Consider the following 14,878-nt stretch of genomic DNA (forward strand, 5'->3'; position numbering starts at 1 on the left):
TATGGTTATTAATATGCTACATACATTGCTGCCATGCGGCATGGTGGTATTGTTGTTGCCACACACCTACCTATATTTAAATTATAACTAGTAACGGCACACAGCAAATTTTTTTGGCAAATTACTGCGCACCACGCAGATTGAAAATTGAAGACATGAATTCCCACACACCTGGCACATTTTCCTGCTTTTGGACTAGCACTTGACAAATTTCACTAGCAAGTAGATCAGGGGCTAGGTGCTAGTAAACAATTTCAAGTAAAGATATCTTCCTAACTCTAAGATTGTCTAAGATTGTCCTGGTCAATCAATTATATGCAATAAACTCCCAAACTTTGAAATATGAACCAATTACCAAAACAATAGCAGTGTACCTCACAGCTGAAGAACATAGAAATGCAGTACTGTCATGCATATCTGGGTTTCCAGAAATTACTGTCAGAGAAGCGGCAGAGCTCTGAAATTTTGAGAGCATGCTCTAAAAACTAATATTGCTATTCTATTATCTTTCATTACTGACCCAATATGAGTTCAAAATTTATTTCTAGCACTAAGTGATACGCATCTCTGAACCAATTTAGTTTTGGATTGAAGTACACAAATTCCTGCAATAAGTTTCAAAGCCAACTGCTGTTTGCAAATTTTCAAGCAAAATTTTTTAAAACCTCATTTATTTATTTTACCACAGACCTTAGCAAAAGTACTATTTTTTCAAATATAATTTGTTAACTTTTTTTTTTTTTTCGGGGAATTTTTAGAGCTATTAGATGAATGATTTCTTAATTTCCTATATGCTACATAGTTAGGCGAAATGTTGAAGTTTATGACACTATTTTTAGTTTATCAAAATTCCAGTTAGTTTTGCTGCTATATAATTTTCATGACATGATAGACTGTCCTGATTTACCCCTGCGAGTCACTTATTACCATGTTTTACTTTAGTATCATATTGAGAATATACGTATTTTTTGTACACTTGTTGTACCGTAGTATGCCAATATTGTAATAAAATTGTAAAATCATTTATTGTTTATTTAATTATTCTATTCATTTCCCTACTTAGAATCTTTACATGATTGATGAATGATTCACTTAATGAGAGGCCAGGTTCAATGTCTGAGTGGAGAAGTTATATATATACATCTATATTACTTGAACAATCCTTGCTAAACTCTTGCATCGATGCTTCAGTTTTTTGCGTCATTCTTCTGACCAACTAATTATTTCAAGGGAAAAAATGAGTGATCTCAATAATGACAGTCAAAGCAAGGTCTATTCTACACTGGTGGAAGATCAATTGCAACAATTGCGCCAGGAAGATCCAACGCAGTACAATACTCTGGTCAAAATGCACCTGTCTTTTACTACTGATCTACCTACCATATGGTGAGTGTCTTGCTAGTATTTTGGGTTGAAATATGTAAGATGTTATTATGAAAATTTGATTCTTGGTAACTTGAGTTTATTGATTCCACACCTCAACCTTCCTTTATTATTATTTTTTTGGGGGGGATATTAAATTCTTTTTAGCCCACTTTCTCATTTGTGGAAAAAAGGCACTATTGTGCTCGTCATGTCCTTCAGTCCGTGACATCTGTCCATCCGTGTTGGAGGGACATGAGAAAATACACTATCACTAACTGTAGTGAGTACTGATCTAATTTTTTTATCTGCTGGATTGTTTGGAATTGGATCACATGATGTTGTAGATAGCTACCAGGAATGTAATTTGTGATAGGTATCTAATGATTAATAATAATTATTAATACACTATGTTTTAACTGAACCATTTCCTTGTTCCCAGTGACAGCATTGATGGTCAAAGAAGTGTTGGCAGCAGTGGCTGGAGGCAGCTGGCACCCTTGGCTCGGTGGCTCAGTGGAGGCAAGAAGCAGCTGCCTAATGATGAAGCCCTAGAACTTGTGCATCTCTCTCCTGAACTGCTTCAACATTTTATTTTCATCATTGACTTCCTTGGATCACCAGATAGTGAGTGACTGATATTGTTTTTGCTAATTTGTTGGCTTATCTATCTATGTAGGTATTACCATACCTCAAACTTTGTCAATAGGTACTATTTGTGTCTAAATGGTTTGGTAAATAATTCCTATTGTGAGAATTAGAATGGATAATATTTGAACCTAGATTAACATCTCTCCTGTCATTTCAATAAGGCGGTGTGCTAGATTGTTGAGATTTCTAATCCAATTAGAATGCATGACCTGAAGGCTGTGAGGTTTCAATGAAAATTTTCAATTCTCCTAAGTGTTAGTAATTAAAAGTGGATTATTACATGCAAACTAGTTGATAAATTCAAGATAAACATTGGGTTTTTCTCTGATGATGATCAAATTTGTATCTGAAGTGAAATTTTATCTGGATTCATGACATGTGATGGTTTCTACTGTCTAGCATGTTTAACTTGATGAATTTTAAATAAAAAATTTATTTTCATTTCTTAACAAGTTGACATTATCACTGCTGAGCACTTTCTGTGACTAACAGTTTCTGAATAGGTTGCATGGCCTCAAGAAAATTCAGGTCCAGCTAATTGAATCTTGGGTAAACTGGTGCACATCATTGCCATTATGAAAATGTAGTTTAATTAACATCAATATATAGAGCCAGCATAAAAATTCAGTTTTTTTCTCAAAGCTTTTGAAAAAATTGGCTTAGCACTATGAAATTTGTACCAAAACTTGAGACTTATACTATTATCAATGCTCAAAAATTATTAAGTTTGTATTGATAAATTTTTTTAACAAAAAAGCTAAATTATACAAAATTAAAAAAAAATGTTTGTTGAATTAACACCAAAAAATTTGTAAAGTTCATTTCTCTTGCAATGATGACAAAGGTTGCTGAAACAGCACCTAATAATTTAGATGAAATTGCAAAACTTTCTTAGTTTATTTTAACATGAAGGAGGTATCAGGTGCTCATTTTTTTTACTTCCATGTCATTATGATAGGTCCTGAATGACTGTAGAGCAAGTTATGGGACCTAGTGTCATAAATAAAAATGTTTGATGTGTGTTGCTTTTGCAACTCAAATCAGCATGGGTTGTTTTTAGAGACTGGCTCTAATATATATCTGTACCTACTGGATATATGCTCTATTTAAGCTGTAATGAGTGCTGGTACCAAGTTATTAATAAAATTTGTTTGCAGATGTTAGAACAGAGGGAATTTTCCGCAAATGTGGCAGCAGTTCAAGACAGTTGGAACTCAGGAATCACATCTCAAAAAGCATGTCTACCATGTCAAATGAGAATGGTTGTGATGCTGCGTTTTTACTGTCTGTGTTGTCATCATACAGCACCCACGATGTTGCTTCGCTTCTGAAATCTATGTTGGCTGATCTGCCTGAACCCCTACTGCTAGATCATAACTTCATCTTACACTGCAAGCTGGCTGGTAAGTATAATGGTCTGTTTTTTTTATCAAAAAATAACCCAAAAAATATTGATACACTTGGGCAAAAAAAAAATTATTAATACACTTGACATATCATACTCATGAGTGATACTGTCCTGCTTACTATATATCTTTTCTACATTACTTAGCAATGCTTATTTAGATCGCCCCGTTTACTGTACTAGAGATTTTTGTTAACAAAGGATGTGAACTGAAATTCTCCATGTAAACATTAATGTAGCAGTGTGTCGTTGCAACCCTCTCTCTGTACTATTTTTGCTGTAACCTATTTCATACAATAACATTACAATAATAAATGCTCCAAGTATAGCCTGAGACACTATGGTCACAACACGACTGAATTAAAGCAACTGCCGGTCAATAATAAAATTTTAACAATGAAGTCAACCTTTAATTATTTAAATTCCTATAACCTAATCAAGCTACTGCGTGTGACCAACCTGCACATCGAAAACTGGTGTAAAAATATAACTCAGTAGGTACTCACTGTAGTGAGTGACAGAGAGCTCATTTTCTCGTCGACAAAAACTTGAGGTCACGGACGGACGGACAGATAGACAGACGGACATGGCGAGCACAATATGGCATAGACAGACGGACATGGCGAGCACAATAGGGCATTTTTTCCGTAAATGAGAAAATGCGCTAAAAATAATAACATCCTTCTTTGGTTTTCTCAACCTTTATAGATGTAAGTTCAGAAGACAGCAGCATCGGCTCATCTCATTATCATAGACGCATCAAAGCCCTGCAGCTGCTATTGTTGCTGCTGCCACCGTGCAACTTCCAGCTGCTTAAAGCCTTGCTGTTCCTGCTGCACAACATTGCCTTGCATCACCTACACAATAGGATGAGTGCGTGCAACCTTGGCATGGTGTTTGCTCCCCACATCATGTGTCCCAGAAAAGTGAGTCTCCTACTAATTGAGTGATCCCAAATTGAAAATATTTGGACCATATTTGTATTGTCATTGATCCTGTTATCCTGTTTGAGAGAATATATCTTTTTCATTATTGAACAATTGCTTCTTAATGCCAAAGTGGCTGCTTATCATTTTCTTTACTATTGACTAATTTTTTTAATGCTCAAGTGCAAGCTTGTTATTTTTTTATCTTTGATAATTTTTTTTTGTAGTGCTCAATTTGCAGCTCCTTAGAGAAACTCATGTCTTATGTTTCACTTCCTTCAAATGTTTTCAGTTTTTCAGTACCTATATCTACGTTTTCATCATAGGTACCTAGTTTTCATCTACTTTATATATCATAGGTTTCATCTATGTTTAATCAGGTATAAACTATTTTTGTAATATTGCACTTATATTATGGTAAAATTAATCCCTAAGGAAACTTCTTGATATATGATTCCTGAATTTACTGGCTTGGTTTTTATAGTTACGTTTTGCATAGATGAAAGATATTGGAGAAAAAATTATTTTCCTCATAATGTCGGCGACTACAATAATTGTGCAATTTTTACCTCAGATGACTGGCACTGACCTTCAGACCCACTCCAGTGTAGCTGGCACAGCAGTTGCGTTTATGGTTCGCCATGCAACTAAGCTTTTCCAGGTTGGTTTCTCAGTCCTGGAACTTTTGATGCATTCCATCAGGATGGAATTAATATTCACCAACAGAGGTTCATTTGTTAACAGCTCCGTACAAGTGACTCCAGCACAAAATATTCCACCTTCATGTCGCAACAAGGAAGGAAGACCCACACAACACTTTAAATTGGATTTTTTTATACAAATTGCTAAGTGCACAAGCTCTAATATTCAACTCAAGAATACCAACCTGTTTCCCCAAGTGTTCTTATATGAGAACTAAGATGTTATTATATCTGGTGAACTTCATTATTCTAATCTAAAATTTCAGTGCTTTGAAAAAGTTAAAAAACAGAGATTCTCCACCAATAGAAATGCCTAGATATCTCACTGAAAATCGATACTTCTGCTCGTTCAACATTGTTTAAAGAATATTTATTGAGCATTTATTGCCGTTTTTGAATCATAGTAATATATGCCCTTAATAGGATTAACTTAGAATTGCTTATCTGGTTCTTGTACTGAAACTTTCGGGAGGCAATTATTGTAAACCTTTATTTCATTACTTGAATCAGAACTTTTTCTTGTTCAACACTTTAAATCATATTTGTTCATCATTTTTAGCCTGTTTTAAATCGTAGTATAACGATACATGCCCTTGTTAGGAGTAACTCATAATTGCTTATCTGGTTCTGGTACTGAGACTTTCGAGAAGCAATTATTGTAAACCCTTATTTCAGCACCTTATTAACCGGTACCTTGTATAATAATATCGAATTTCCAAACTTAAGTATCTACTCTCATTGCTGATTGCACTTTATTTTCAGTCATTGTGTTAAGTGTTTTTTTTTTCTGGACAGGTGCCGATTGAGCTGGAATGTGACGTGAAGCAGTATTGGATCAACAGGAGTGAGGCCGCCGCCCTCCGCCACTCTCTGTGCTTGCAGCACGATGCATCCCTTGCAGGCAATTCATCTATTAGCTGACTATGTTGCCTCCATTATTTTGTAAATTTGTATTCTTATTCTTTTTTATTCTCTTGTAAATTTGTAAAAAATTTTCTTCCAGAATTTTTCAACTTTTTAGCAATTTTCTCTAGAAAATACTTCTATAATTAGTTTGCTTAAATCGCAAGTAACTATTGAAATTGAAAGCAAAGGAAACTTCAGGTTAATTCACCATATGTTCATGAAGAAGGGTATCAATGATAATATGGTGAATTCACTTGAATTCACTATTTCTTAGATTTTAAATTCTTCTCATAGCTTATGGTTGAAAACAATGCCTATTTATCATTTTTTGCAGATTTTCACCTTTCAGCTGGCTATACTTTCTGCTTTAGTTCTTTAGTCTTTGATTATTTTTTCATTTCTCATTTCACGATCTCCAGCCACTCTTTTAACAGTTGCCATATAATTATTACGTGCATCAAGTCAGTTATTTATCCAATAACAACTGTTGGTTTGTTTAAAAGTTCTGAGTCCATTATTCATTTCAGAACAAACGTCAGTTAGTTTTGGCCTCATGCTCTGAGCAGTTATTTGGTGTATAATAACTATTTATTTATTTCAGAGTCATAAAGTCCATTATTCGTCCCATAACAACTGCTGGTTTGTTCCAGACTCGTGCCCTGACCACGACCCCACTCTGGCCAACACAGTGTTCAGTTTTGTTGACCGCGCGCAGACTGAGGCGGCGAGCGCTAGGGAGACCACAGCGCTCGCCCTCGCTGAACTCTACGCACACGTCAGCAACTTGCCGGACTCTGATAAGAAGCGCAAGCTCGTGCGCCAGTTCAACACGGCTAGTGGATACGGCACTCCAAAGTACCAACATGGCAGCAGAGCTAAAGCCTTTGCTCATTCCATTAAAGTAAGGACAATGAGGCATTGCAAGGATTTATATAATCCTTGTCTTGCTGAATAATGTTACAAGGATATTACTGTACGTATTGAGTGTAGTTATTCCACCCAACAAAAATGTCAACACAGCAGCTGAACTAAAGACTTTGCGCAATTAAAGTAAGGGCAAGGAGGAAAAGGACTCAATCGGATTCATTTAACCTTGGTCAGAATGCATAATATTACAATAAAAATATAATCGAACCAAGCGTTGGTACAGTGGTACCTATTCAGCCCGACAATAGTTGAAATATGCTTATTTGCCACTTTCGAGGCATTTTAAATGGCGGGTCCTCGAAAACTATATAATAACACGAGATTAGCAGCCGTTTTTTAATTTGAATGAATTTATCTAGCTGCATTGCTAATGACTATGCGTGCCGGCAAACAATAACATCCTAATATATTTTTATGCCGAACTAAGCGGTGATTTGGTGAAAATTCAGTCCAATACCAATGAAAATAGGTTGTGGGTGACCTTGTGTTGAAGCGGTTTCCTTTTCAGTTGTAACTAAATTATTTGAGAATGATTTCAGTGCAGTATCCTTTGAAAGATGAAAGTTATTGATGAAACCATATTTTTATTTCTTTTACTCTACTTTTTACATAACCTTCAGGTAGCCGTTAGAATCTTCCTGTCTTGAATCAGCAAATTGTTCTGCTAACAAAACTTTCAGCTTAATTATTTGTATAAGTGTTAATTTTTTACCTTCTTGAACCTATGAATTTTTTGGCAGACAAATCCTGTGACCAATTATTTGTTCAAGTGTGAATTTTGTGGTAAATGAAAGTGTCTCTGCAGAAACACCTTTTGAGAGGCGGCAGCAGACGCGAGCCTCTGAATAGCAGCGCTTCGTTGCAAAACCACGACTGGCAGGTGGGTGCTCTTCTATGCCTGTTTTGTTCCTTTGTTTTATACCATAATGATAATAATAATTATTATAATGATAATATAATACTTGGAAAAAGTATGGGTCATAATGTCCAATTAGTGACATAATTTCTTCACGGAGCACTGATATGCTCTAATGACGGGCTAAACTGAGTCAGAATTACTTGTACATGAGCAAATAATGAGTGTATTGCTATTTGGTAAAGGTCTTGCTAATTTCTCTAAGTTTATGTGCTAATGATGAGTTACCAAGGCTTGTCAAGACTAAGTTATGGCAGTTGAATTGCTTAATTTAATACGGTAAAAATATGATGCGATATTGATGAAATTTTATTTGATCATGACGACTTATTATTCCTTATGAAAACCAAGTTAAAGGCATTTAATAAATAAATGCTGTGATTTAAAAACTTATTGCAAGTGTTACAATTGTCAGTACCTACGGTGTAGGTACCCTGGTATGTCTCAATAAGCAATTTGTCTCGGTAATAAATGCTGTTTTTATTTCTATTTAAATGTATATTTAACTGTAAACTGGGTTTGCCAGTTCACAACAGAACACCTGAGCAGCAGTGTAAAAACGTTGATGCATATTGCAGTTGTAAAAAGATAGACCATATATACTAAAAGCATTACGTAAAGTGCCTGAGATATTTTTATGTTTTATGTGTCTCTACCTTCATGACGTCTTGCATTTGTGATCGTTCTAACCTGCGTGTTCACCGTTTTTTTTCTTTCATCCCCATGGTTGCTGTCATCCCCATGCTGGCATCGTCCCTTGCCTAACACAACGACGTGTGCCTCACGCTGTATCGTCCCTTGCCTAACACAACGGCTTGTGCCTCTAACTGTTACGCACTCTCATTGTACCATCAATGCGACGTCTTCTTCCTTGCATGTTTTGTGTGATTTGGTTTGGGCTGATCCACCATGACGTTCCTATTACCCATTATTTTGCTTTAAAACACACTTTCATCATTGTTATCAACAAATTTATTTCTATTTATTGTGGTTTGCTTTGGTTTAAATAATAATGGATCTGGATCGGTGTCTGTACATAAAAATTGGGTTCATTATGAACAATTAAAAATTAACGATTCATTATTTGGGATCTGGTTTCATCATCCAATTAACTTATTTCAATACGGTACAATAGAAATCTGGATCATACAGTCCCATGACCGCGTTAGAACACTCCAAATTACACAACTCGTCACCCATTTTCTCTCCGAGTGTCGCCAGCATGAAAGTGAATGTGAATGGCCGACACCCCATCAACAATGCATCTATTGCCACTACGCTCACCACTCCTAATCTGTGTGCGACTCCAAAGACCGTACAGCAGCAAGCTAGAGCCAAAAGTTGGGACAACCTCGCTACACCAAAGAACTTGCGCAAATGTCTTTTTCCATCGTCACCCTCGCCTTTCCTTAAAAAGACGAACCTTGGCATCAGTAAATCAGCGCGAGGCAAGCCAAATTTTGCTGTCGCTAAAGATGGAATTGGTGTTGCAAATGGCCGTGATAGAGGCGTCGTCTCCAGTGGTGGGAAGAATGTAAAAAATCTTGGCGATTGTCATGGATCTTTTGGAAATTATGAAGCCACAATTAGTGATAGTAAGTCGCCAAGCAGTTGCAGCAATGCTGGAAGAACACTGCCACGTAAATGGAATTTCGTTCATGTGCCGGATGAACCGTATGCTTCGAGAGATTTTCACTTGAAAAAAGATTCATTGAAAAGAATTGCCCAACAAGGCCTCGCCAATGCTAGCTCGGTACAGGATTGCTACAGAGATTTAGAGTGTCGTGTGGCAGTGGAAGATGGAAATGCATCTCATGACAACGTCAGTGTTCAGCGTCCAAAAACTAACTTGAAAGAAGATTATCGGTCCATCAAACAATGTGACCTTCAAGACTCAAGAAATGAGGAGAGTGTTGCTCGTCTTGCGAAGAATTTCTTGGATGCTGATGAAGCTCCTCCTTATATTATTTCCATTACTGACGGTTGTGAAGAAGAGTCATCGTCCATTGCCTGCGAAATTCCCGATGAAATTCCTTGTTGTCTTAATAAACCATCTATCATAGCTTCAGACGAGAGAAATGTTGACTCTCTGAATATAGCGTCTTCAAATGCATCCCCTGATACTAATCATTGCATCGAAGCCGTTAATTCTGCCTCTGCTGATTCCCTGACTGATGGTTCAGCTATTGAAAAGAAACAGATGCTGTCGACCTCAGGATCCCTCACCATTTCTTCTGGCCGCTCAACGAACTCAACTTCTGAATCGAGTATATCAGCTCTAGGAATTGATTCGCTTGCTGAGACTGAAATTGATGCTGGGGTTTCTCGCAAAACCGAGTCAGAAAGTGAGCTTGTCCTTGCGGCATCAGTCACCCAAGAAGATGAATTTTCTACTTCACGAGATAAAACGAAATCTTCCACCAGCAGCCCCAATGAACATTGTTATTTCTACCCCGATGGGAACTTGCCATGCAATGACATGCCTCCAGCCACAGATGAACCTTCAGACTCGCCACAAGCGCTAGTTGACGGGAAATCTATGTTCCCTGACGGATCCACTCCAACAATTTTTTGTGCTCCGAGTAACTCCAAAACATACGAGGCTGTACAAGCTGCTGCTGCTGCCACGTCCGGCTCACCAGGCTCCCCTCTCACCAACGCTATGCTCACTGACAACATCACTCAGGTAACCTTCATGCTGCTCTTGTTGCTGATCTTCGCTTCAATCGTGATTTACCAGGCTTCATTTGACACGTGTTCACTCTCGTCCATGTTTTTCATCGATGTGCGATAATGGACGGGTTATATTTGCGTATGAAATATTCTATTCTACCAGAAACAGACTAGTTTTTACGCTATGTCATGCTACTAATTGTTAATTTTTTTGAATTTGTATTAACAATTGCTTTCTTTTATCAGCTTTCATTTCATGCATTAATGCGCTTCCCAATTGCATTCAGCTTTTGCCATCTTTTATAACCAGTTATTGTTCATACTAATAATCTTTCCTCCTCTGTTACTCTTTTTTATAGTAATATATGCAAAGTTTAAATATGACTGTAAAACACCATATATTTATTATCTCGAGCAAATTTACAATAGGTATATTTTTGTGCTCTCTTAGAGATAGCAACGGGATGTTCTAAATTCCTTGTGCTATGCTTAAGTGAATGTTGTGTACAATTCAGGCACTGGTGCTGACACCCCGCAGCCGCTGCCCCATCGTGTCTACCAAGAACAGCCGCGGAAACACAAGCAGTTCTTCACTTACCGCCCTCGCTCTTCATAATTCTGTGACTCGCAGAACAAACAAAGCTGAGTTTAAGAACTGCGCCACCTCTTCGAAAGTTGAAAAACGAGGAATGAATGTTGAGTGTGCTGGAACCGCTAATCTTCTGGGGAATTTCTCGAATCTTAATGGAAAAGAAACGAAGGAAACAGACGACTCTTGTGCCATAGGCAAAATGGTTTCATCTTCCGACTTCAATAAAACGGCGAAGTTATTGGGAACTACCGATAGCCTCAAACCAAATAAGCGAAACTTGTCTCATCTCAGCCTTCCTGAGTGTTCCACAGAGAACGACATGGAGACTGTATGCTTCAAGCCCCACGCAAGCGAAACTCCCCAGAAAATTCGCACCACTCTCTCAGTTGACGTATCTGACAAAGGTGAAAATGGACCAAGAGGTAGACCTCTAATTAGAAGGAAATCAACTTTTAAAAGAAAGAATAAGAGTGACTCACAAATTCTGGAGTCTAGCGATGTGAAAACAGACTGCATGAAACCCACAGGAAGTAAAAATGTTTCTCAGTTAGGAAAGTCAATGCGGCGTAGCTTGTCTCGTCGTCTTAGCAAACGGCGCTCTGGTAAAATGGGAGCTGCTGACAAGGCAGAAAATAATGGAGCGCAAAGTTCCAGCATCTCTCCAGATGTTGGGTCACGCGAGAATATTTCTACTCATGATCTAATTTCCAAGCCAAACGCTGAATTGGACCTGCTTGCAAGTAACACAACTACCGATGCATGTATTTCATCATCAGTTGACCGCAGCGTAAAGTCACCTCCTCCCAGCCCTTTTAGTTTCTCCCCGTCTGGCACATCTTTAGATCTTCGATATTCATCAAGCACGTCTGCTGCTCTAGGTCAGTTTTTCCGCCATCTCAGTAGTTCATCTCTTGCTCAAATAGCCCGTCGGTTGAAGACTAATAACGATCCTTTACTCGATCCTACCTACAGAAGCCTCACTCCTATCCTGTCAGACACATCAAATTCATCTTTCGTCTCGATGGCCCAATCTCCGATCAATGAATTGGATGAAAGTTTAACTCTAGTATTCCGTGAATATTTGGAGACGAGAAGTATTCTCGCGTCTGCAAATAACAGCGAACTCGATTTACACGCAGAATGCTCACCGTGCGTCCAAAGACCTTCGTCTTGCTGTGATCACATCTCTATTACTACCGTAGAACAGGAAGAAAAATGTCGTAGCGTTCCCGTCTTGGAGTCTGGTTTGTGTTTTACAACTGACATTTCTTACGACCCAACTACTCCGTATGTTGGTAGTAGCGGTGAAATCAGGAGCCAGTCGTGTGATGCCATAAACATTCTTCACCCGTTCAATCGTTCCTTGCTAAGTCCAATAGTTCCGGCGCATTCACCTCAACATTCACGCTTCTCGTCCCTTGATTCGGCAGATCCGTTACAATCCTCCCGCAGTGATGACAGGGTGCGAAGCGATTCGCTACTCGAAATAGACAATAAATGTAAATCCGGACGGAGTAGTTGCATCAGATGCAATGTTAACGAATTAAATGGTTGCAAAATCACCCTTGTCGATAATGAAAGACCTCTCGACAATAGCGTCGGGAGCGAAAAATTTCATAGTGGCGAGTCAGATGTACCTGGCTGTCAACTTCAAGAAAACGTGTTAAGTAGTTCGGATGACACATTTCATTCAACAGACGGTGAATTTTCCGATTCATTACTTCGATGTCTTGATGGACAAAACCCACTGAGTATTTCATACGATGCCACGAATGACTCCAGTATCCATTTAGAAGAGAATCCTTCACCGCCAAAGATGAGAGTCAATTTCGTCAGAAATCCTGCTCATTCTCGTTTGAGTTATCGGAGTGCAGTTGATCTTGGCTCTTTACTCATATCTGACCATGTAAAATTACTGGCTCCTTTATTGGAGAAAGACAGCCCTCCCCAAGCCTGTTCCTCTGGGAAAGAGAATTTGCGGCCATCTTCCAATACGAACAGCGACAACTGCTCTGGACCTGCGATGGAATTTCCAGACCGAATTCCTTTAGGCGATGAAAATGCTTTGCAAAAAATCAGTCCGAAAACTTTGCAAAGTTATCAAGTCAATTATGTGTCGGAAACGCAAAATAAAAACATTAATCAGAAAGTAGGGGATTTGACGGGGTGTTTTGAAGTTGAAACTAAAGTGTGTTTGGGTACTTGTGAAGCGGAAGACACGAGTGATAAGTTGGCGCTTGCTCCAAATGCTGTTACACCGACATATGACCAATCCCAAAGATCGTCATCGAACAATGCATATGACCAATCCCAAAGATCGTCATCGAACAAAGCTAAAGCAAAAATAAAGGTCGTGCCAGACCCCGCATCCTGCTCTCCGATCGGACGCAGTACCAGCGGTCTGCGCACGAAACAGGGTACACCAAAACCAATGGCAAGTACAGCGACTCCAGCCACTGTACACTTCGAGACCAAATTGTGAGTATTAATTTGTGCGTTCTCCTCAGAATGGGTTTAATAGGGTCAGCAAGTGTTTTCAATTCCATTCGAGGAGTAAATTGTGAATTGATGGGATTAGTGGTGTCTCGTTCTGCATGACGCGATTCGTTTTTAAACTCGCTAAGACATGAAAGAGACTGAAACGACTGGGAGGTACTGAAAACATGGACTACATCGTCTGCTAAATATTATGCGTGATCAATGCTGAGGCTGTTTTTAATCTGTAGTTAGATACTGACTCCGCTGGTATATTATCAGACGGATGTTATTACATGTACGTCATGGAATAACGACCAAAATAATCGAAAAGACGGCATTCTTTCTGCTATTGTTTTATCCTCTGTTTTAGTTTAATTTTTCTAGTTTTAATTTGAGTATGCACTCTTAATTGTACAGCTGGACGCAGATTGTATCATAGTGGGTGGTACAGAGGGATAGATTTTAGATGCATCTAATACGCGAGCTCATCAGATTCGTTTACTTGTTTAGAACTTGGAATTCATGTCATGGAGGAAATTAGGTTGTGTAGAAACGACATATCGGAAGCAACTTGTGGAGCAGGTCATGAAAATATAACCGACTGAAAAACAATTTTTTTCTTGAACATGTTTATTTTAAGGTTTCTTCACTGAAATTTTAGATAATTGCAGGAGCTATTGAAGTTAGATTAAAGTGTAACTATGACGTGCAATGCTAACTAACTATTGAAAAACGTGCTGCTCACACACGATTTAGAAATTCAGTAAATTGAACAAAATTTCTATTGATATTTATCGTTTCTTGAATATATTTTTAACGTTTAAGGATTCATTTTGTACCTATTTCCATTTAATTTTTAATAAGAATTTTATACATTTTTGTGCCTAACATGAGTGAAATAATTATGTGGCGCTTAATTACAAACTTAACTTGAGATACGGTACGTCGCCTTTGCAAATTTCATCTTATTATCATAGCTATGTTTTACTAAGGGGAGTACATAGCGAATTATTGTTTATTGGCTGAACAGGGCCAGTTAAATGGTGAGATATGTGCAACTCGGCACATAGAAATGTTCTTCGCTGAAGCCGTTGACGCTAACCCCATGAAAGGAGTAATGAATTTAAATTTACATCGGCTTTTTCCATGATGAAAATCAATGCATAGTTTCAAGTTATTTTTGCATGTAATATGCTAAGGAATAAAAATAACGTTTATACTGCATTGTTTAATTGGACACCCATCACGCGAGTGTATTAAATAATTCGAAATTATTTCCTGAACTTCGTCTATTAAATGGAATAAAACTTGCAGGAAAAAAACGAGTGATAGACATAAAAC

The 14,878-nt window shown here is 37.9% G+C and overlaps 1 protein-coding gene across 1 annotated transcript; it reads left to right on the forward strand.

Moving 5' to 3' along the window:
* The first annotated feature begins 1,062 nt into the window (after positions 1 to 1,062).
* Positions 1,063 to 14,756, forward strand: LOC108675193. The gene is made up of 10 exons (XM_018163186.2): positions 1,063 to 1,386; positions 1,805 to 1,989; positions 3,171 to 3,416; positions 4,127 to 4,344; positions 4,919 to 5,005; positions 5,841 to 5,946; positions 6,602 to 6,852; positions 7,684 to 7,758; positions 8,930 to 10,480; positions 10,983 to 14,756. The coding sequence occupies exons 1-10, from the start codon at positions 1,238 to 1,240 to the stop codon at positions 13,539 to 13,541; spliced, it is 5,427 nt and encodes a 1,808-aa protein (XP_018018675.1). The 5' UTR covers positions 1,063 to 1,237; the 3' UTR covers positions 13,542 to 14,756.
* The last annotated feature ends 122 nt before the right edge of the window (positions 14,757 to 14,878 follow it).

Source organism: Hyalella azteca, unplaced genomic scaffold, assembly GCF_000764305.2.
Source record: "Hyalella azteca isolate HAZT.00-mixed unplaced genomic scaffold, Hazt_2.0.2 contig2228, whole genome shotgun sequence".
NCBI lineage: Eukaryota > Metazoa > Arthropoda > Malacostraca > Amphipoda > Hyalellidae > Hyalella > Hyalella azteca.

Coding starts and splice junctions, on each gene's coding strand:
- LOC108675193 (XM_018163186.2), top strand. CDS start 1,238: ATGAGTGATCTCAATAATGACAGTCAAAGCAAGGTCTATTCTACACTG. Junction 1,990..3,170: donor CTTCCTTGGATCACCAGATA/GTGAGTGACTGA, acceptor ATTTGTTTGCAG/ATGTTAGAACAGAGGGAATT. Junction 4,345..4,918: donor ACATCATGTGTCCCAGAAAA/GTGAGTCTCCTA, acceptor TTTTTACCTCAG/ATGACTGGCACTGACCTTCA.